This window comes from Heloderma suspectum, chromosome 2 (assembly GCF_057233095.1).
Source record: "Heloderma suspectum isolate Gila_16-S chromosome 2, 16-S_ref, whole genome shotgun sequence".
Classification (NCBI taxonomy): domain Eukaryota; kingdom Metazoa; phylum Chordata; class Lepidosauria; order Squamata; family Helodermatidae; genus Heloderma; species Heloderma suspectum.
The window spans coordinates 200,356,683-200,380,850 of record NC_139459.1 but is presented as its reverse complement, the minus strand read 5'-3'; the positions used below and the strand labels follow the sequence as shown (position 1 = coordinate 200,380,850).

Genomic DNA, 24,168 nt, shown 5'->3' with positions numbered 1-24,168 from the left:
GAAAATTGGCTTTTGGGAGGGAAGCCCACTGCTCACCAAGAGTGTTGGGGCAACAGGGTCCTTGGCAGTGGGTGGGCTTCCTTCCCACTCCAGCCATTTTTTTTGGCGGGGGACACTTTCCCCGAGCTCTGCTGAAGTCAATGTAGTGATCTTGCTCCGTAGGCTTTAACAGAGCTGGGGGAAAGGATGCCTCCTGAAAAATGTGTGTGGGGAGGCAAGAAAAGTGAAAATCCAGAGAAAGGGCACTCCCAACATTTTACCTCCCACAGCAGATTGTGGCAGTGCCCAAGACACTTTTTAAAAATGTGAAACATACCTGCAGGCCCCAAAAGGTTGCCTGCCTCTGTACTACACTGTTGGTTCCATTCCCAACAACCTCAATTTTTCTAAATTTCCTCAATTCCGATAGTGCTGTTTTTGTATATTTATATATGCTTGCGTCCAATGCCTTTATTGTTTGTAACCCACTTTGTGAGGGTCTCTCTGAAAAGCTGGATATAAATGTATTGAATAAATAAATAATAAGGCCATTTTATTGAAGGGTTGCATGACAGATATTTTGTATATTTGTGTTGCACAGTTTATTCACAAGCTGGCTGTTTTGACGTATCCTATGGCAGAAAAAGCATGACACAAATTATGTAAATAAAACAAAACAAGCCATGAACATTCCTTCATTCCTGATCCAAATTCTAGACTTTATCATCTCTTTAGAACTCCTCTGAGTCCTTCCAAGTTCTTACTAGCCTTCTGCATATGTTAACTATAAGACTGAACACAGGACTGAATATGAGGTCAATCCCAAGAATGTGTTACTTTCACTCTTATTATTTGATTTTTTCTCATTTATCACCTGTTACCAAGTTATGGTAACTACCCCTTCATGGATCACTGCCTTGTTGTGGCGAAGGGGCTTGTGTAACTCAGTGAAGCCATAAGCTATGCTGTGCAGGGCCACCCAAGACAGACAGGTCATGGCGGAGAGTTCTGACAAAACACCAAAAAAAGATGTCCTCTTCGTCATAGGGAATTGGAATGCCAAAGTAGGAAGTCAAGAAATCACCGGGATAACAGGCAAGCATGGCCTTGGTGTACAAAATGAAGCAGGACAAAGGCTAATAGAGTTTTGCCAAGAGAACACGCTGATCATAGCAAACACTCTTTTCCAACAGCACAAGAGGCGACTCTACACATGGACATCACCAGATGGTGAATATCGAAATCAGATTATGTCCTTTGCAGCCAAAGATGGAGAAGCTCTATACAGTCAGTAAAAACAAGACCTGGATCTGACTATGGCTCAGATCATGAGCTTCTTATCGCAAAATTTCAGCTTAAATTGAAGTATGTAGGGAAAACCACTAAAAAACCAGGTATGACCTAATTCATATCCCTGATGAATATACAGTGGAGGTGATGAATAGATTTAAGGGATTAGACTTGATAGACAGAGTGCCTGAGGAACTATGGACGGAGGTCCGTAACATTGTTCAGGAAGCAGCAACGAAATCCATCCCAAAGAAAAAGAAATACAAGAAAGCCAAGTGGCTGTCTGATGAGGCTTTACAAGTAGCTGAGGAAAGAAGGGAAGCGAAAAGCAAGGGAGAAAGGGGAAGATATATCCAACTGAATGCAGAGTTCCAGAGAATAGCAAGGAGAGACAAGAAGGCCTTCTTGAATGAACAATGCAAAGAAATCGAGGAAAACAATAGAATGGGAAAGACTAGAGATCTCTTCAAGAAAATCGGAGATCTCAAGGGAACGTTTTGTGCAAAGACGGGCATGATCAAGGGCAAAGAAGGCAGGGACCTAACAGAAGCAGATGAGATTAAGAAGAGGTGGCAAGAATACACAGAAGAACTATACAGGAAAGATCTGAATGTCCCTGATAGCCATGACAGTGAGCTCACTGAACTTGAGCCGGACATCCTAGAGAGTGAAGTCAAGTGGGCCTTAGGAAGCATTAGTAACAACAAAGCTAGCGGAGATGGCAGTATTCTAGCTGAGCTATTTAAAATCCTAAAAGATGATGCTGTTAAAGTGCTGCACTCAATATGCCAACAAATCTGGAAGACTCAACAATGGCCACAAGACTGGAAAAGGTCAGTTTACATTCCAATTCCAAAGAAGGGCAATGCCAAAGAGTGTTCAAACTACCATACAATGGCGCTCATTTCACATGCCAGCAAGGTGATGCTCAAAATCCTACAAGCTAGGCTTCAGCAGCATGTGAACCAAGAACTACCAGAAGTACAAGCTGGGTTTTGAAGAGGCAGAGGAACTAGAGATCAAATCGGCAACATGCGCTGGATCATGGAGAAAGCAAGAGAATTCCAGAAAAACGTCTATTTCTGCTTCATTGACTATGCTAAAGCCTTTGATTGTGTGGATCACAACAAACTGTCAAATTCTGAAAGAGATGGGAGTACCAGACCACCTTACCTTTCTCCTGAGAAACCTGTACGAGGGTCAAGAAGCAACAGTAAGAACCGGACATGGAATAACCAATTGGTTCAAAATTGGGAAAGGAGTACGATAAGGCTGTATATTGTCGCCCTGCTTATTTAACTTATATGCAGAGTACATCATGAGAAACGCTGGGTTGGATGAATCACAGGTCGGAATTAAGATTGCCGGGAGAATTATCAATAACCTCAGATATGCAGATGATACCACCCTAATGGCAGAAAGCGAAGAGGATCTAAAGAGCCTCTTGTTGAGGGTGAAAGTGGAGATTGCAAAAGCTGGTTTGAAACTCAACATTAAAAAAACTAAGATCATGGCATCTGGCCCCATCACTTCCTGGCATATAGAAGGGGAAGAAATGGAAGCAGTGACAGATTTTACTTTCTTGGGCTCCAAGATCACCGCAGACGGTGACTGCAGCCATGAAATTAAAAGACGCTTGCTCCTTGGGAGGAAAGCTATGGCAAACCTAGACAGCATAGTAAGAAGCAGAGACATCACCTTGCCGACAAAGGTCTGTCTAATCAAAGCTATGGTTTTCCCAGTAGCAACGTATGGCTGTGAGAGCTGGACTCTAAGGAAGGCTGAGCGCCAAAGAATCGATGCTTTCAAACTGTGGTGCTGGAGAAGACTCTTACGAGTCCCCTGGATTGCAAGGAGGTCAAATCAGTCCATCCTAAAGGAAATCAACCCTGACTGCTCATTGGAAGGACAGATAATGAAGCTCAAATACTTTGGCCACCTAATGCGAAGAGAAAAGTCACTGGAAAAGACCCTGATGCTGGGAATGATTGAAGGCAAAAGGAGAAGGGGACGGCAGAGGATGAGATGGCTAGATAGCATCACCAATGCACTGAATATGAACTTGAGCATGCTCCGGGAGAGAGCGGAGGACAGGAAGGCCTGGAGTGCTATGGTCCATGGGGTCACGAAGAGTCAGACACGACTGAACGACTGAACAACACAACCAAGTTATAGCTCTTGGAATAAAAAATGTGGCATCGGAAAGATAGTTACTTTAAAAACCTCTTAGAGGTAAACATAAAAGCTAGTCATAGCACATGAAAATATATTTATTTGGTAAATACCTAATGTAAGTTTACTAAGGATGCAATCCTATGCATGTTAGACAGAAAAAAAAGGCCTACAACATGGCTGGTTGGAGAATGCTGGGAGTTGTAGGGGTTTTTCCTGTCTAAACATGCATAGGATTGCACCCAAGTGTCCCTTATCCAAATGATTCTGCACACAGCTTTCCCCAAAGAAATAAAGTTGCTCTGGGATCTTTGCCCTGATAAAGCTTAGGGCCTACCTCTTGCACCCTTTGGCACAGACCCTTACTTCCTTTTTGCATTATTTGATTGGCTCCCTACAATAAAATCTGTGTGGACGAATACTCCTCTTTCTAACTAAGAGAAGTGTGAGGATATGAGAAATTGTTATGGTTTTATATCAATTGTTGGATTTCTGGCCACGCTGGAGAGGAGACTTCCGTACCTCATGACATCATGACGTGAAAGCGTTGGAGCTTACTGGCTTGCAAATTTATAGTGGTGCGCACTTGCCCCCTGCCCCCACATCTTAGGGAAGGGGTAGGTAACCTTTTTGGGCCAGGGGCACATTTTACAGTTTGAGAAACTGTTCTGGGCACCATCACAAAATGGTTGCCATATGAGGCATGGCAAAGGACAAGAAACCTTCCCAAAAGACTGAGTACAAGGCAGAGGAGGGGTCTGAGCCCCAATGCACTAAACAGCTCCAACAGAAACCTATTTCAGAGCAATCCCAGGTGCTGGTAAGAAATTGTTTTTGTTTTTAAGTGGGAGGGGCAGGTAACCAAGAAAGGTGCCTGGGAGTGCATTGGAGCCCATGAACACCACACTGCTTTCCTCTGCCTTAGGCAGCAGTTTGGAACTCTGCAGCTGGTTGTTTGAGCAAGCTTAATGACCGGATTACCAGCTGGTCCCCCAAGCCCCAACTTCAAGAATTTTATTATTTTAAAAAAAAATCTGTACTATAGAAGAATGGGAAAACTATATAACTTTGTTGTTCTTGCCAAACTAACTTGTTACATTCAAATTAAAGAAAGAAGGCAGTCTTGTAACGTCTTTTCAGAAAACTGGTAAATTTTTATTAGTTGCTAGAAAGTTAAGATTCATGTAGCTGTAAACATTGATCAAGGATTTAGACATGCTTTAAAGTTTAACATTTGTATCTTATGAAATATATTAATGCTTAAAGTTTGGGGGTAAATAGACCTCCAAGAATTTTTTGCCCATATTCTGTATGTGTACTGTTTAGCACTGTGAGACTCAGTACAATTCACTGAGCCAACCCTGAAGCTGCTGCAAGGACAGAAGCCACACAGGCAGTTTAATTCTAAAAGCAGTAAAGGCTAGACTGTGCATCACACCAAGAGAATCGGAGAGGATGATAAGCCCTTATGCATTCCAAACTTGAAGCTCTTCCTGCTCCCATACATTTTCTATCCTCCATCCAGCGACCATGTAGACTTTTGGCATGCTAAGAGTTAAACTGGTTTTAAGAGCCATTCTCTCTCAAGAAATGTGGTTTGGAGTAGGGAAGGAAGGAGCATTTTCCATGTTAACAGTGTGGCACCCTAACCAAACTACAATTGCCAGGATTCTTTGGGGGAAACGAGTATGAAGACAATATACATTAATAGTGTAGCTATGCCTTAACACCTTTTGATATCATTTATAGTTAAGCATCCATCTATATCCATACCATAAATCCAGAAAGCAGGGTAAACAGGATTGGCCATACTGATCTGAAACTGATGTAAGCAAGTCTCCTTATGAGTGAGAGAGTAAAAAGACAAGCAGTTTTTTGGAATGTCAAGGAAAACACCAACCTGTAGAGGTTTCTGTCCAGGAAGCAGAGTTTCTTCATTCTTGTGCCACGCTGAGAGCCGATCAGCTGACCACTCTATGCACCAGGATAATGCTGTTCTCCCTAGTTGGTCACGGCTACCAATTTCCCCACTGGCAATACCAATGGCCCATGCAGTAGAGTTTTTAGTGCTCACTTCCCAATAATGGCACCCTTCACAGAAACTCTGGGAGCCCATCACCTGGCTGATGTGGAATCTCAAAGAAGACTGCTCATATTCAGGGGGGTAAGGGGGCACAATCACGCTCCTTTTATCCTCGGAGAGTTCCAGTTTGTGATTGAGTCTTTTGGGATCAAAAGTAATGTCGGATGCCCCTAAATTAAACAAAATCAAAGCATTCTGATCCAAATAAGTCAAGGGAATATTTGCAACACTTACAGGCAAAAAAATAATCAGCTATGAGATGTTCACTTCTACAATATGCATTCTATTCATTTATTTGTAATATTTATATCCCAGTGAGTTCAAGCTACTCCATTTTATTCTTAAAGTCTGTGAGGTGTGTTAGACAGAGAGGACAACTGGCCCAAGGTCATCTGTAAACTTCATATGGAGTAGTCCTATGTCTTCCTCAGCCAGCAGATCCATCCACTGCACTACACCGTCTGCCATATAACAAACTGCTCTGAACCTTCAATGTCTGCAGCTTTCCTGAAGTAGATCATAATTTCTATCACTCCTCTGTCAACACCAATTAATTCTAAACGGCACAAAGGTTTACCTCAGCCAGCCAGCCTCAAGATATGGTATATGTATTAGTCTACGGGGGGTGTCGAGACCACTAGGTACCAAGTAAGCTACGGTCATTCATGGCTAGCTGCATTTTTTCCCTTTAAATAGCGAGGGAAACAAAGGTTGCCACATTTCTACCACATATCACTGTTTATAACCAAAAAACATACAGTGCATTTCTGCTCATCACAAACCCACAGATTTAGGGCATAGATGGTGGAATAATATATTACATCATGGAACCGCCAAAACATCCCTACATCACATTGTCCTTTCCCGTAATGTGTAGGATCACTAACGCCGTGTTGTGACACTACCAAGTCTGGACTCCCTGCTCCCACCAATCAAGGATAAGGAGTGGGGCTGGGTGAATGCGCCATGCGATTATGCCACAACATGTACTAAGCAATGCTACATAATATTGGGAAGGAGGCCTCAACATGGGGATGCTATTTTTGGTAGCAATCCTGCGTTGTAGATAATGTATTGTTGCACTCACAGTTATGTGGGATATATTTTTTTAAATTTTATTTATTTATTTCATTTCCATACCACCCAATAGCCGAAGCTCTCTGGGCAGTTTACAAACATTAAAACCACAAGGTGCAACATAAAACAATATAAAATATGAACCCTTAAAACCACAATATAGTCAGAAGAAGAGGTGAGACAGCAGGATTCTATCCATTAACCTGGCAAGAATCAACCGCCCTTGGACAACTCTCTTCCAAGAACTGTCTTATGCGCTGACCATGATCCTTCAATCTGCTTATTTTCCTTCTCTGTATTTTTTTATATCATGTCTCTTAAACTGTAAACTGCCAGGTTTCTCTGTGGCTGGAAAATCATTTGGTACCAGGGCATAACCCATTCAACAGGGGTGCAGAACCCTTTTGAGGTGGGGGGCCAGATTGCTTCCACCAGGCCCACCATGGGCTGGATGCTATTGGTGGGTGTGGCTTTGCACCCTATGACACTCCAGGGGACTTGGCCAGGCCCAAAGATGTCACTGCCCCCACTCTTTTTCTCTGTCTCTGTGCCTCCTCCCAGCACAGAGAAAGGGACTTGGATGGTGCCAGGAGAAGCAGAGGCTCCTGGTGTCCCTGTGGGCACTGGGCTTGTGTGAAGCTACTTGGCCTGTGCTGGGAAGAGTGGCTACCCTTCCTGGCATGGGCCAAGTCTCCACTGCCTCCATCTTTGCTGTTATCTCCAATCGCAGACTGGAGATAACAGCAGGGATTCCCTTGCTGGTGAGCAGGGATATCCCTGCTGTTATCCTCAATCTCAGATCAGAGATAATAACGCAGAAGCCTCTGAGGAAATTCCTCTAGGGCAGCAGTCCCCAACCTTTTTGGTGCCAGGGACCGGTCCAATTTTTCCACGGACAGGGGTGTGTGTTTTCCGCTGGTGGACTTCAAGCCACTGGGATGCAAATGGCATCTGCTATGTGGACGCCATTTGCGTCCCTATTCTTTGCAGTAATTGGCTACGTAAAGATTTACCTATTACTTGTAGAACAGGGACACAAATGGCATCCGTTATGCAGACGCCATTTGCATCCCAGCGGCCAGAAGTCCGCCAGTGGCCGGGGCCGGCTGGCAGTTCTGCGGACTTGCCGCGGAGCGGAGCCGGCCAGGGCCAGCGAGGATTCCAGGGCGGGGGGGGACAGATCCCCTCCCCCCCCACAGACCCCCCCGCGGACCCAAGGTGAGTGGGTTTCGCACACCCCTGCGGCCTGGTTGCTGACAGGCCACGGACTGGTACCGGTCCATGGCCTGGGGGTTGGGACCAGTGCTCTGGGGAATGGGGTATGGAGGACACACCTGACCCACTGGAGGAACCCTGGGAGGCTCCATGGGCTAGACTGGGGAGCCCAGTCTGGCTTAGGTTGGTGGGCAGAAGGTTCTGTGAGGAAAGGCTGGTGGTTCCAATTTAAGTGGGGCAGTGATTCCACTCTGGGTTTTAGTCAGAACCACCCAGAACTCTAATGGAGCTATCCAAGGTGCTGAACCCTATCCTCAATATGTGCCAGAACTTTGGATAGCTCCTTTAGAGTTCTGGCTGGTTCTAACTAAAACCCAGAATGAAAGCACTACCCCACCAAAATTGTAGCCACCAGCCTCTATTGGGTTCTGCACCCCTGGCATACGATTTGGGGAAGCTTACAAACACCCCCAAACTCTACAAAACTAAATGCATCAATACATAATAACTCTGAAAGCTAACCCACACTTTAAAAAAGTAGGTGATGGCATGCTGTCTTTTCTGTATGTAAGATTTAAAGAAAGCAATATTCTTTATTTCAAAATGAAAGTTTCACTTAAATTGTGAAAATTAAATTATGTCTTAAATTGGACATAAATTGACTGATCTCACCGGGAGAAACATCCATTTAGGTTTTGTGGTACCAGTTCAATGGCTTATTAAAGCCTTTTCTGAAAGTGAAGTGTTGAATGTCTTGTCCACACTTCTGAATGTTACTGAGTTGTGTATTCATTAATGTATATACTTACACTGAGAAAACTGACTTGAAATCATCGGCATTGGACTATCTCTGGCAGAAGACAGTGCTGAAGAGCAGCTGCTGGTTGCCTGAAGTGAATCTTGACATTGTGCTGTTCAAGGAAAATAAAGACTTTTCATATTATATTTTAATTCCACTAGAAGCGAGTATGAGGTGCTTAAAATACAAGGTGGGAGGCTGTCAACTGAAGAGTTATGCCATTCCTTATGGTGATGAGCAACACACATGCATTGAAAACACTGTTTTTCTTTATAAGATTCAGGGGGACTTTAAATTTTACTTTAGGTGCACAGAAGGTGCTTTTCCATGAGCAGGTATTGTGAGGAGGGTCTAACATTTACGTTACTCGTACATTTGGGTGGGGGCTGATCATGTAGGTCCTGACCATAGAATCAGTACCCTACCAAGAGATGGGCCCACAAAACTGGCTCCTGCCCACATGGTTGGGTCAATTAAATGTTACTCCAGCTGCACAGCACCCGCTCATGGAAAAGCAGCTCTCGTGTGGTTGGGATTAACATTCGAAGGGCCCCAGACAGAAATGGTAACTGGGAAAGGGTCAGCTCTGCATTTTTGTGTATTCTGATGAGAAAAGTGGCAATTTAAGTGTACGTGCACTATTTACCCCCTTCATGGATCACTGCCTTGTTGTGGCGAAGGGGCTTGTGTAACTCAGTGAAGCCATAAGCTATGCCGTGCAGGGCCACCCAAGACGGACAGGTCATGGCAGAGAGTTCTGACAAAATGTGGTCCACTGGAGAAGGAAATGGCAACCCACTCCAGTATTCTTGCCAAGAAAACCCCATGGAACGTATCACAAGGCTAAAAGATATGACGCCGGAAGATGAGCCCCTCAGGTCGGAAGGTGTCCAATATGCTACTGGGGAAGAGCAGAGGGTATTTCCAAGTAGCGCCAGAAAGAGTGAAGCGGCTGGGCCAAACCCGAAAGGACACTCAGCTGTGGATGTGTCTGGTGGTGAAAAGAAAATCCGATGCTGTAAAGAACAATATTGTTTAGGAACCTGGAATGTCAGATCAATGAATCAAGGTAAGCTGGAGGTGGTCAAACATGAGATGGCAAGATTGAACATCGACATCTTGGGAATCAGCGAACTAAAATGGACAGGAATGGGCGAATTTAATTCAGGTGACCATCATATCTACTATTGTGGGCAAGAATCCCTTAGAAGAAATGGAGTAGCACTCATAGTCAACAAAAGGGTGGGAAAAGCAGTACTGGGGTACAATCTTAAAAATGATAGAATGATCTCAGTACGAATCCAAGGCAAACCATTCAACATCACAGTAATTCAAGTCTATGCCCCAACCACTGAGGCCGAAGAAGCTGAGGTTGATCGGTTCTATGAAGACCTGCAACACCTTCTAGAACTAACAACAAAAAAAGATGTCCTCTTCATCATAGGGGATTGGAATGCTAAAGTAGGAAGTCAAGAAATCACCGGGATAACAGGCAGGCATGGCCTTGGTGTACAAAATGAAGCAGGACAAAAGCTAATAGAGTTTTGCCAAGAGAACATGCTGATCATAGCAAACACTCTTTTCCAACAGCACAAGAGGCGACTCTACACATGGACGTCACCAGATGGTCAATATCGAAATCAGATTGATTATGTCCTTTGCAGCCAAAGATGGAGAAGCTCCATACAGTCAGTAAAAACAAGACCTGGAGCTGACTGTGGCTCAGATCATGAGCTGCTTCTTGCAAAATTTCGGCTTAAATTGAAGAACGTCGGGAAAACCACTAAACCGTTCAGGTATGACCTAAATCATATCCCTGATGAATATACAGTGGAGGTGAGGAATAGATTTAAGGGATTAGACTTGATAGACAGAGTGCCTGAGGAACTATGGACGGAGGTCCGTAACATTGTTCAGGAGGCAGCAACGAAATCCATCCCAAAGAAAAAGAAATGCAAGAAAGCCAAGTGGCTGTCTGATGAGGCTTTACAAGTAGCTGAGGAAAGAAGGGAAGCGAAAAGCAAGGGAGAAAGGGGAAGATATACCCAACTGAATGCAGAGTTCCAGAGAATAGCAAGGAGAGACAAGAAGGCCTTCTTAAATGAACAATGCAAAGAAATCGAGGAAAACAATAGAATGGGAAAGACTAGAGATCTCTTCAAGAAAATCGGAGATCTCAAGGGAACGTTTTGTGCAAAGACGGGCATGATCAAGGACAAAGAAGGCAGGGACCTAACAGAAGCAGATGAGATTAAGAAGAGGTGGCAAGAATACACAGAAGAACTATACAGGAAAGATCTAAATGTCCCTGATAGCCATGATAGTGCGGTCACTGAACTTGAGCCGGACATCCTCGAGAGTGAAGTCAAGTGGGCCTTAGGAAGCATTAGTAACAACAAAGCTAGCAGAGATGACAGTATTCCAGCCGAGCTATTTAAAATCCTAAAAGATGATGCTGTTAAAGTGCTGCATTCAATATGCCAACAAATCTGGAACACTCAACAGTGGCCACAAGACTGGAAAAGGTCAGTTTACATTCCAATTCCAAAGAAGGGCAACGCCAAAGAGTGTTCAAACTACCGCACAATTGCGCTCATTTCACATGCCAGCAAGGTGATGCTCAAAATCCTACAAGCTAGGCTTCAGCAGTATGCGAACCGAGAACTACCAGAAGTACAAGCTGGGTTTCGAAGAGGCAGAGGAACTAGAGATCAAATCGCCAACATTCGCTGCATCATGGAGAAAGCAAGAGAATTCCAGAAAAACGTCTATTTCTGCTTCATTGACTACGCTAAAGCCTTTGATTGTGTGGATCACAACAAACTGTGGCAAATTCTTAAAGTGATGGGAGTACCAGACCACCTTATCTGTCTCCTGAGAAACCTGTACGAGGGTCAAGAAGCAACAGTAAGAACCAGACATGGAACAACCGAGTGGTTCAAAATTGGGAAAGGAGTACGACAAGGCTGCATATTGTCGCCCTGCTTATTTAACTTATATGCAGAGTACATCATGAGAAACGCCGGGTTGGATGAATCACAGGTCGGAATTAAGATTGCCGGGAGAATTATCAACAACCTCTGATATGCAGACGATACCACCCTAATGGCAGAAAGCGAAGAGGATCTCAAGAGCCTCTTGTTGAGGGTGAAAGAGGAGAGTGCAAAAGCTGGTTTGAAACTCAACATTAAAAAAACTAAGATCATGTCATCTGGCCCTATCACTTCCTGGCATATAGAAGGGGAAGAAATGGAAGCAGTGACAGATTTTACTTTCTTGGGCTCCAAGATCACCGCAGACGGTGACTGTAGCCATGAAAATAAAAGACGCTTGCTCCTTGGGAGGAAAGCTATGGCAAACCTAGACAGCATAGTAAGAAGCAGAGACATCACCTTGCCGACAAAGGTCCATCTAATCAAAGCTATGGTTTTCCCAGTAGTAACGTATGGCTGTGAGAGCTGGACTATAAGGAAGGCTGAGCGCCGAAGAATTGATGCTTTCGAACTGTGGTGCTGGAGAAGACTCTTACGAGTACCCTGGACTGCAAGGAGGTCAAATCAGTCCATCCTAAAGGAAATCAACCCTGAGGGCTCATTGGAAGGACAGATAATGAAGCTGAAGCTCCAATATTTTGGCCACCTAATGCGAAGAGAAGACTCCCTGGAGAAGACCCTGATGCTGGGAAAGACTGAAGGCAAAAGGAGAAGGGGACGGCAGAGGATGAGATGGCTAGATAGCATCACGGATGCAATGAATATGAACTTGAGCACGCTCCGGGAGAGAGCGCAGGACAGGAAGGCCTGGCGTGCTATGGTCCATGGGGTCACAAAGAGTCGGACACGACTGAACGACTGAACAACAACAACAACAGCACTATTTACACTATGTGCGTAAGTTTTAAACTGGGATAGCTGTACCCAAGTACAAACCATATTGCAAGGTGCAGTTCTGAGTTGCTGCAGGCCTGGGAGCCATTGTTGCTCTCTCTAACATACACACATTCAGATCCACATGAGTGCATACAGACCACTTTCAAAACAACACACTGATGATCTAGCAAGGGAGCAGATGGGAGGCAGAGAGGGGCTGTAGCTCAGTGACAGAGCACTGCGCTGCATGCAGAAGATCCGAGATTCCATCCCCAGCATCTCCAGATAGTGCTGGAAAAGCTCCTGGCTGAAACCCTGGAGAGCCGCTGCCACTCAGTGTCAAGAACACCGGGCTAGATGGATCGAGGGTCTGACTCAGTATAAGGCAGCTTCCTATGTTCCTGTGACTGAGTCTTGTCTCTCCCTCCTGAACAGCTGGCTCACAGCAGAACTTTAATCTTTCGGAAAGGACAGCACACGCAGCCATGACACGCATGTTGGTTTGGAGAGTGGAAGTTTGCACATGCCACCCATCTGCACATGCAGTGCCGCATCCATCTAAGAACACATGCACAGAGGTCCACACACACAGTGCCCCTAGCTGCATTGAAACACTACTATGCTGCTTGGCCTGCATATCCAGAAGACAATGCAAGCTGCTGCACCACAGAGCTGTTGCATTACATCTGTCTTAAGAACCTCGGAAGCTGCCTTGTACTGAGTCAGACCGTTGGTCCATCTAGCTCAGTCTTGTCTCCACTGCTTGGCAGGGGCTCTCCAGGGGGTTCAGACAGGGGCCTTTCCCAGCCCTACCTGGAGATGTCACAGATTGAATCTGGAATCTTCTGCATGCCAGACACGTGCTCTGTCGCTGGGCTACGGCCCTTCCAATTTTGGATTATGAGCCCTTCAGAGATTAGTCTGTTTTGTCTGCAGAGTTCTGTCTATGTAGAGTAACTAGGATATCAGTCAAAATAAATGTATGAACATAATTATCAAAATAAAACAACAACAGTCACAAATGCAAAGGTCCACCTAGACATTTCATAGAGTTACCGTAGTAGTTGTGTATGCCTATGTACTACATAATCACACAGATTTGCCTCAGAGTTTGGTGACTTAGGGTGTTTCCAGACAGAGGGCCCTTAGCACTAACACTCAAAAGGCACTGTGCAGCTCCCATCTTTTTTTCCTTAATCATGTATTTTTCCTGGTAAGAAAAAACACACACAGAAGCACTGGTGGAAAAACACAGTGATGGAAACACACAGGAGGGCTGGAACTCCCATAAAATTCTGTGAATCAGGCAGTTCGATTAAACAGTAAAAGCCTCATCTGGAAGCACCCTTAGGTCAGATTTTAGTGGTAGATATGTACCTTGGTGGGGAGTGGGCTTCGAATTCTGCAGTCTCCTTGGTACTGCTGGGGCTTTAGCCTCAGAAAATATTTCTCCCATTGCTTGGTACATGAGGCTCCAATCCCATAAACCTTTGTGCAGATGCTCAAAGTTGCACAATTACTACTGATGTGGATGAGAGCAACATTAGCCAGCGAAGGAAGGAGATCCAGTAAACAAACTACCTACAAGAATTGTTGGAGGAGGCAGTTTCGTCCTCTGCTACATCCATTGGGATTTCATTGCTTGTTCCTGGAGAAGACTCTGCAGCAAAAATAAACTTACTTTTTAATCACTGAGACTGGAAGCTTATTTTATTTCATATATTGATAAACTTATGAGTCACCTTTCAGCCCAAATAAGGTCCCCAAGGTGAGTTACACCTTCTGTATCCCTCACGAACTCACTATGTAGCTTAATACAGGTCCTGGCTCCAGGTTTCGGAGGGCCTTTAGGCAAGGCACCCTCAGTGGGCCCCTCCCTCAGTGAGTCTGTCATCTCACCACCATTGTCACCAGCTGCTATTACTCCTCATCCTCTTGCTCATCATTGCCACCACTTGCTTGCTTGACAGGCAGAGCTGGGGAGCAAGTAGGCAGAGGCATCTACCACTCCTCCTCCTCACCACTACCATCGTCTGAGTCAGAGTGAGGGGCAGGTGAACAAGCAGGCTGCAATGGTGACAGTGAGGAGCAACTCCAGGGGCTCTTGTCAGTGGGCCCTTGCTCAGGTGTGGGCCCTTGGCCAGTGCCTGACCATGCCTGCCTTTTACACTGGCCCTGTACTTATATTTCAGCCTCTACTCTCCATCTCAAATAAGAAGATAAAACTTGATGGGTTCTTGCAAGGCCGTGGTCAGCACCACATTGGTGTAAATGAACCTGTGGCCCTCCAGATGTTTTGGCCTACAACTTCCATCAGCCCTAGCCAACATAACCAATGGTGAGGGATGATGGGAGATGTAGGCCAAAACATCTGAAGGCCTGCAAGTTGCTCACCCCCTGGTATAAACAATGCAGACCCTATTTTACTTCTTTACATACCATACTGGAGTCAGCACATTTCTAACTACCTTTAGCCATGGGACAAATGCAAATCCCACTCACCTTCAGGCAGCTGTGCTGGGTAATTCCCCAAGACTGACTTTTCCAGCTGCCTTTTGAACTCTTCCACGGCATACATGATGCCACTAATCTTCTGAACAGCAAGAGTAACTTCATTCACTCTGACGGAATCGCCAATATGAACTTCTTGTTCTGATGAGGTATTCTAATATTATTTTTAAAAAATCACAAGAAGAATGAAAAACAACACCATTTCCATCATGGATTTCTGATGTTTCTGTAATTACAAAGGTAGAGATTCAAGGTCCTGGACTGAAATCTTATATTTATACGAAGTAATAAATTTATACGAGGGCATTTTAATTCAGGGACGAGCATGAACTAAGTATAACATATACCTTCTATTTTCATCCATTTCCCCCACCACTGCACCATTGGCCAGTCTGCTCTACCACTTTTAGCAATGGTGGGAGCAGCAGCATTGACCAAACATTAGGGGTTTTACCATCAGAGGCTTCAATCCAGGAGACAGTTATACATGCTTAGATTTCCATTGAAATCCATGCATGCAGAGGCCGGATTGATAGCAGGTACCAGAAAGTTTGAGCACAGAACCCCAGTTCTGGCCCCCTTGCACTAGCAGCCTGTATGTTTCCAAGCCCAATTCAAGGTACTGGTTTTGACCTATAAAAGCTCGCACGGCTCAGAACCTCAGTATCTGATGAAGCGCCTCTCCAGATATGAACCTACAACTATGACCAACATCTGAGCCCCTCCTCTGAGTGAGTTTTGGAGGATGGCAACAAGGGAGAGGGCCTTTTTGGTGGTGGTGCCCCAACTGTGGAATGTTCTTCCCAATGAGGTCCACTTGGCAGCAACATTGTCAGCTGTTCAGTGCCAGGTTAAGACTTTCCTCTACTCTCAGGCATTTTATGGCATATGATGCAGCTTTTTAATTTTCGTTGTTTTATCAGGTCCTGGTATTTTATTGTTAATTGTTTTTAATGGTTTTAAATGTTTGTATGTTAAAGGTTTTATGTTATGTTTTATCATGTTGTAGTTTAGGGTCTTAATTTTTGTGAACCACTCCGACAGCTTTGGCTATTGGGCATTACAGAAATGTAATGAATGAATTAATGCATCAGAACATGTGGAATGAAGCCATATTGACTAATCCTCTTCCAGATCAGCATCTTTATCTAAATGCCCAAGGGTCGAATCTAGTAGAGTTCCCTGAAAACATATGTGGGGAAAACATTGAAAATGTTAATTTTTACTTCTTTTTTTAGTTCATCATCACCAAGTTCCATCCTGGCCAGGAAAAAAACATGTTGGTTTTTTTTTACCTTGTCAACACTTGGTGTCTATGAGATTTAGCATAGTATCATGGTCCAAGTTTAGAACCCAGTAGAAGGTGTATTCTAGTGGAAGTCGGGCATGACTTAAATCCCACTGCTGAAATCAATGCAACTAAGGAAGCCATCCTAAGTATACCTCCTTGGAAGAAGTAAGTCCTATTGAACTCAGTGAAATTTACTTCTTAGTAAATAAGCTTAGGATTACGGTTCAGGTCCTACTGATTTCAGAGGAGGTTATATTGGGGAACGCCAATCTAGACATGACCTCAGGAACTCTGTGAATAAATGTCCAACTTAAAAAATAAGAAAGGTGAAAGCAGCTGCGTGTGTGTGTGTGTGTGTGTGTGTGAATCCGGTCAGGGTAACAGTGTGAGGGGAAGAGGGTGTGATCCTTTTCCACCGTAAGTGTACTTTCCTAGTTTGAATTCTCTCCCCACATGACCCCCTCCCCCTGCTATTTGCCCAGAAGGAACAAGGAACCTCTGGTCTGCAGCCATATCATGGATGTTCCACTGAAGTCAATGGGACTTGTTCCCACTTACATCTTTAGGATTGTGGAGTATGTTTAATCAATATTTTTTAGGCATATTCTGTGTATTGCACTGGACAGGCTACAAGGACATGCAGCGCAATCCCATGCTTTTTTTCTTAGAAACAAGTCCCAAACTGTTCAATAGATCTTAATTCCAAGTAATATTATTTCACACCATTAATATAATCCCCCCCAATGCCCCGCTTTATACCTTCATCACTTCTTCAGAGTTACTTTGCAACTCCAAAAGCCGGTCAATTCTTGCAGTGAGTTGTTCATTTATTAAATCTGTTTTTCGTTGCACCGCAATATATTCTTGGTCGATAACATCCAGCACTGCTTTCTCTTGGTCATTAATGTACTTCTTCATAAAACTGAACGCTTCTGTAACTGAGCTTTTGATCTGAGACACACAATCCTAACATCAAGAAAGAAAAGCTGATTAAGGACTTATATGGATATATAAGTCCCCATAGCAGCCAAATCTATGGGTTGTATCCTGTGTTGTTCCTACTTAGAGTAGACTCATTGAAATGAATGGAGCTCAAGCGAGTCATGACTAACTTCAATCCCATTAATTTCAATGGGTCTACTCTAAGTAGGAACTATACTGGATACAACCCTTTGTTTTTCCTTTTGGTGATAAAGCACAAGTCTTCAAATGCTTTCAGGCTAGACCCTCTTCCCCATTATCTTACCATCAGAAACTCTCTTTAAAACTAAACTCTGTTGCTTCCAGAACCTAACATCAGCTCCCTTACAGTTAACTCCTTTCTTTCAACTGCTACCTCTTCCAAGCCAGCAGAGAGGAAGAGGTTGGTGGCAGATCTGCAGTTGAAAGAAACAGCTGTTCAGGAAGGAGCTTCGCTTACCGGGAGCAGGGGCTTTAAAGGGAACACAAACCCCACTGAGAGCTCCCAGTATCTGGAAGAGAGCACTGATTATTCCCCAGCCTCACTCTCTGTGGGCATTGTACACATTTCACAGAACCAAGTGGTACCCAACATGTAATCCCCCTAATGAACTATGGGGGCAGTGGGGCAGTGCAGACTGCAACTGAACATTCTCTGCACAAAGAAACAGTCTGGAATGGCCTTCAGATTTTCCAGAAGTAGGTAGAGAAAAGCCCAAAGGATCATACATACCAACACATTTAAACACCAACCTTCATTTCAGTGCTGTCCTTCATGGAGCTAGTAAATGTCTCGAGAGTCACCTCTATTTGTTTGGAGACTTCACTTATTTTCATCACATCCTGAAGGGTAAAAAAAAAAAAAAAGTAGACCAACACTTGCAATTTCAACAGAAAGTATTTTCAAATAGACGTGCACAGATTATTTATTTTACAGTTTTATGCAAGTAATCACCAGACTTGCATAACAAATGTTGCAGAATCAGGGGAGACTTATAGGAGCGATGCTTAAATGCTACATACTTTCTATGCTACTTAGATCAGTGATGGCCAGTTGTTTTAGTTTGGGGTGGATTGGGCTGTCCCTGGCCAAGCAACACAGGGTCTGGATCCTCCAGCCTTTAGACCGTTGCCCCTTCACCCTGCAGCAGCTTGGCAGGGAACAGCCCAACGCTTTCCATCAGGTTCAAGCAGCAGTTGACAAATCAATCTTCCCTTTGAGAAAAGACGGGGTACTCCAGAAATCTCTCTGATAACTTTTCAGTTTCCTCTCTTGCACGCTGCTTTTTTTTCTTGGTCAAAAGCTTATGAACCAACAATGATTAGGGCAAATGTAGGTACAGGCACATCTCTGTTCAGTAAATGCTTCACTGCAGAGGCCTCCATTTCTTGAAGGGAGAAGCGCTAGCAAGAAAAGTACATCTTCCAACACAAAAGAGAGTCTCACCCTAAAGCTGTCTGCATCTTCCTAGCAGCAACACAATGTGGTTCAGCTCTTTGGAAAAAGCAGATATATGGATCCTTTCTCCGCCCTAACCATCCCTGATGCACAAGGTATCTGGATCCACTTCGGTCAAGAAATAACTGCATATTCCTTGCACAATGAAGACATCCCCTTGAAAGGCCTCGAATTACCCACAGATAAAGTTCTGCAGCTGAAATGTCAGGGCTATGACACAAGCTAATGAAAGAAGGAAAGTTCAAAATGTTGTCTTGTGGGCAAACTACACTGTTATAATAGTTCCCCTACATGCACACTTTTCTTTTCATGCCATACAGCTGCTGGTGGGTGCTCTAGTTTGGATGGAAGACTGGTGAGGGTGAGTTGCTTTTTCCTTACCAGCCATTTGTCTACTCAGGAGAAAGGGTCATGGCTCAGTGGTAGAGTACCTGCTTTGCCTGCAGAATGTCCCAGGTTCATTCTCCAGCAACTCCAGGTAGAACAAGGAATGGCTCCTTTCTGAAATCCTGGAAAGCTGTTGCCAACCAGTATAAGTCAGCTTTCCCCAATCTGGTGCCTTCTAGATGTGTTGCACTACAACTCCCATCATCGCCAGTCAGCATGTTGGAAGGCACCAGGTTGGCAAAAGCTGGTGTGTAGGCAACACTGAGTTAGATGGGTCAATGGTTCCTGTGTTCCAAAGTTGTCTCCCCCAAGCCTCCTTTCTCCTCACAGGGGAACTTCACAACCTACCCTCAAATTGAGCTAATTACTAGGTGGTAATGAGAAAGAGTTAATGTTTGAAACTGCCAGACTAGTACAATCCCATGCTTGTTTAATCAGAAGTTAACCATGCTTGTTTAATCAGAAGAGCCAGCGTGGCGTAGTGGCTAGAGTGTTGGACTGGGAGCTGGGAGATCCGGGTTCTAGTCCCCACTCAGCCATGGAAGCTCACTGGGTGACTTTGGGCCAGTCACAGACTCTCAGCCCAACCTACCTCACAGGGTTGTTGTTGTGAGGATAAAAGGGAGAGGAGGAGGATCATGTAAGCTGCCTTGGGTTCCTTGCAAGAGGAAAAAAGGCGGGATATAAATGCAATAAATAAATAAATAAATAGATAGATAGATAGATAGATAGTTACATTCCACCGTGTTCAGAACCTTGTCTTGAGGGCAAACTTATTCTCTGGGAAGTAAAGCCTAAAGTGGGTAATTCACAAACCTTAGCTGAAAAAACAGGGAAGGGCTTGACTACAAAAGCGCTAGGAGGAGTCTGAGACAAGCAGGGTGGTATTTGGGTAATCATTACTTTGGGGGGACACCACTGGGGCATTCTGAGTAAAATCCAACATGAGTCCTACTTAGAGTAGATCCACTGAAATGAATGGGATTTAAATTAGTCATGATGAACTTAAGTCTTATTCATTTCAATAGGTTTACTCTAAATAGGTCTTATGCTGGTTTTTACCCTCTGTTGCTCTCTCTCTCTCTCTCTCTCTCACACACACACACACACCTTAAAGCTCAAATTCTACAAAGAAAAGTGCCTTCCTTCCAAGGGAAGTCCTTTCGAAAGTGTATTGCACTGCAGGGCCAATCCTAGTGTGCTTCAGAGGCACTCTGTGCATGTGACTATATTATTATTTTCTGGGACTTCACCTTGTGAACTCTGGCACAAGTCAAGCTCTCAGTGGAGTTGGAAGGTGAGGATGCCTCTGAAAACTTTGCGGTGAATCTCCAACCTCTCCCAGGTCCCACTCAGGCTTGCCTTAAACGTCAGACAATGCTCAGTCCCAGGGCTTAGATCTGTTACTGTAACAAAAATGCTACAGGTAATAATTTATTCAGCATTTTCCATCCAACTAATCAGCAGGGTCTTGCGATGGCATTTATATGGCGCTGTATGGTGTTCAAAGCGCTTCGTATACAATGGAGGCTGGTGGCTCTGGTTTTGGTGGGGCTGTGCATCCATTCTGAGTTGTAGTCAGAACCCGCCAGAACTCTAAAGGAGCTATCCAAGGAGCTGAACCTATTTTGGGGATAGGGTTCAGCACCTTGGATAGCTCCTTCAGAGTTCTCCCTGGTTCTGACTACAGCCCAGAATGGATTCATAGTCCCACTGAAACCAGAGCCACCAGCCTCCACTGTTCATATATATTCTCTCCAGTGTTGAGGATGTTTGCTGAGGCTAAGAGATAGTAGTTTATCTCAGGCCACCAGGCAGAAGCAACATTTCAACTGGGGACCTCGTGGTCCCCAGCTCAGTCCCTTAGCGATTCTACTAGGTCAGTAACCGGGGTAACAAACAGATTCCCGAGCATGTGCAGAGTGCCTTTCCCTCACCGCCGAATGACCACAACCAGCCCCAAATTTCCGATCTGGCAGCCCCAGGGCTTGAGCGCTCTCTAGCACGCGCGCAGCAAGCACCGCCCCCGCCCCTGCAAGCCGCGGCTGGCTTCGGCAGACCGCGGGCTGCACCGCGCGCCGCCCGGGGCGCGGAGCTGTGGCGGCGGCCCGCCCCGCAGGAAGCGCGTTGTCGGCGGCAGCGCGTCCATATTGCTCCAGGAAGACGTTCCGTTCGGGCAGCCTCTTGAGCGAGCCGCGCTGGCAACTGGGGCAGCAGCGGCCTTGGCCGTGCGTCCACCGCCGGATGCGGCCCAAGCAGAAGCTATGGCCGCACAGCAGCGTGGCCGGGCTGCTCAGCAGGCAGGCAGATGGAGCGCGGCAAGTCCTCTGCCTTCAACCACACGGCCGCTCGGCTGCCGGCACCAGCCGCCGCCGGAGCCACGGCAGGCGGACGCGGAAGGTGGCTGCGGCGGAGCCGGCGTCCCCGCCCTTTGGGCTGCGCTCGCGTCGGACTTTTCCTCGGGCGCCAGGGCATATGAGGTCCCATGAGCTTACTTTTGAATAAAAAAGGAAGAACCCCTTTACAGATGAAGTTTGATCCTCAGATAATTTGGGAGGGATGGGAATGGAATGAATAGGCGGGGGGAGCAGAAGGATCAGGACCCCACGCTACCTTTCGGAAAGCAGAAATGCAGTACAAGGGCCCCAATCCTTGCTCTTACTTTCAGTGTGATGGGAAAAGGACATGCACAGATCGAATCTCACACTATATTCACATGTTACACTGAACATGCATTCACACTCTGTATGTCCATTTCATTTCACTTCGTGCACCAACACTTTTCCTTGGTCAGCCAAAGATGCCCCATGTTGTCCTGGATCTGTATTGCTTTATGAAGGATCTAGTGTTATTGCTAGAAGAGGTCTCCCACTCATTGTTTAACCCATCCTGCCAACTACTGATGAAACTAACAAACAGGCCTGGCTCAACTCACTGGAGGATTCCTCTAGCAATAGAGTAAGGCTCAGATGCTTCATAAAAGAGAATACAGGAGCAGGACAACGTGGGGCATCTTTGCTGGTCTCAGGCACTCCATCGGCCTCGTGTCCCTCCCATACAGTCATACACGACTGGTGAATTTGGCTCATTTGGAAGTGGCTGTTCCGGATGTGTTCTGGGCATTAAGGGGTTAATGCTAATATAGGTATTCAAGAGTTTCTGTCCTAAAATATTGTTCTGAGGTGTCTCTAACACAGTGTTTGGCATAGTTTCTTTTTAAAGGGGCCATTCCAGCCCGTTCCCATTCTGGCTGGTTCCATTCCGGCTTTTATACCATCCCCCAGGAGATGAGGCATATGAGGGACCCCCTTGCTTGGGCGGGGGGGGGGGCATATTGTCCCTCCTGTTGGTGGCGCTGCAAAGGGAGGCCCAGAGATTGGCAGCCCCGCAGATCTTAAATTTGAGGCACTTTTGCTTCTCCTCCTAATGAATGCTGGAATTGATTGGAAAATTATACTTCCTGATTTGGTCATCTATCGTTAATCCTAGACTTCAGGGCGTTTTCTCAGTGGTTAGAAGGGGGTGGTGGAGGAATGCTCTGCACATTCTCAGAAGCACCCTCATCTTTATTTCCAGAGTTGAATTAGTCTGTTGTAGCAAAAACCACTAAGAGGCTTGAAGGCTGCACGTCCTTAAAGCCGTACAGATTTATTGTGGCATAAGCTTTTGTGGACTACACAGTCCACTTCATCATATGCCTGAAGTGTTATCCTCAGGTAGCAGATAGGTCTTAAAAGAAGAAGATATAAATGGTGAGGCCAATGAAACACAAGAGATATACAGCCTGTGACATTTCTAAGTAAAGCTCAGATGTATAGTGTTCCATCATATGTTACAAGCCAGGAAAACAGATCTATGGGACAAACGCTGGTGAGTCCAGCCACATGGGAAATTCTGGACATCGAGGGCTATATATCACCCCCAGATGATATACCAGATGATATACTAATTTCTAAGGACCTCTTCAGATGGATAGGTTTGTTGTAAGTGTCTCCCGCAAATAACCTCAGAACTATGTTGATGATATCCGCATTGATTGCTGCTAGTTCAAACACACATAGAGCTACCAAGATCAGTACTGGGTGTTATGTCCAAATGAGCGACTACACTATAACCTGTCCTCCACACACTAGTTATACAACTTTCTCGAGGTAGTACTTCCCACCATCCCTTTCAGGTTCAGGGATGGTCAACTTGTGGCCCTCCAGATGTTTTGGACTACAATTCCCATTGGCTCCAGGCAGCATGGCCAATGGTCAAGGATTCCGGGAGCTGTAGTCAAAAACATCTGGAAGGCGCCGGGTTGCTTACCCCACACTGACATGTCATGTCTCTGATATAAAACTTCTGCCTGTGTTATTTGATCTACGGCGACTGTTTCACACATCAAAGTCATCACTAGACGTTGCAGCCACCCAGTGATAAACGTGTATGTCAAGAGCACCCTAATCAAAACGGTAAATACCTTGAGCGTAATTGGAAGAAGTCCAGCCGACCGCTTCAGATCCTGGGATTCCCTGGCTTCCAAACAGTTTCCGGGCTTGCTTTCACATGGTCTTGGGGTCTTCTTCATTTGCTGGATGGTTTCCACTATGTTGGCAAGGGGCCTGTTGTCTACCAAATCTTTTGGACGAAGCTTCCCCCTGCATGTGGGGCAGGATGCCTTGGCCCCCATCTCTTTGCAGCACTGAGAGATGCACCCTTTGCAGAAGCTGTGAGAACATGCTATAATCAATACGGGGTCGTTAAAAATATCCAGACAAAGGCAACACGTCAATTCTTCCTGCAATTTTTTATCACGCGCGACAGCCTCAGCAGCTGTAGCCATGGTCCAGAGAGGCAGCGTTCAAAAAGACTTTCAGTTTCCTTTATTCGGATGGAAAATATTTTCTGGACTCAAAGGAAAGATGAGGCGGGGTTGTCCTGCTTCTCTTCTCGACTCCGTTGAGGCTGATTGGCTCTCAGTTTAGAAGAGACAGGGCCACTAGGGGGAAGCCCTTTTCTTTGGTGCCGGAACGATTCGTATTAGCGTTGTACGCCGGCACTCTCCTCTTCGAGGTCGTACAAACAGGGCGG

At 45.3% G+C, this 24,168-nt stretch overlaps 1 protein-coding gene across 2 annotated transcripts; it reads right to left on the bottom strand.

The window, feature by feature from the left end:
- Positions 1 to 512: 512 nt before the first annotated feature.
- RNF135 (ring finger protein 135) lies at positions 513 to 24,155 on the bottom strand. 2 transcript variants are annotated; one of them, XM_084837258.1, is made up of 8 exons: positions 23,558 to 24,029; positions 18,000 to 18,089; positions 17,046 to 17,252; positions 14,987 to 15,149; positions 14,070 to 14,144; positions 8,626 to 8,727; positions 5,342 to 5,694; positions 513 to 611 (listed from the first exon to the last, which is right to left on the bottom strand). In XM_084837258.1, the coding sequence occupies exons 1-8, from the start codon at positions 23,918 to 23,920 to the stop codon at positions 582 to 584; spliced, it is 1,383 nt and encodes a 460-aa protein (XP_084693384.1). In that variant the 5' UTR covers positions 23,921 to 24,029; the 3' UTR covers positions 513 to 581. The 2 variants fall into 2 exon arrangements, with proteins under 2 accessions (XP_084693384.1, XP_084693383.1); XM_084837257.1 differs by lacking the exon at positions 513 to 611 and having other exon boundaries at positions 4,575 to 5,694; positions 23,558 to 24,155.
- Positions 24,156 to 24,168: the final 13 nt, after the last annotated feature.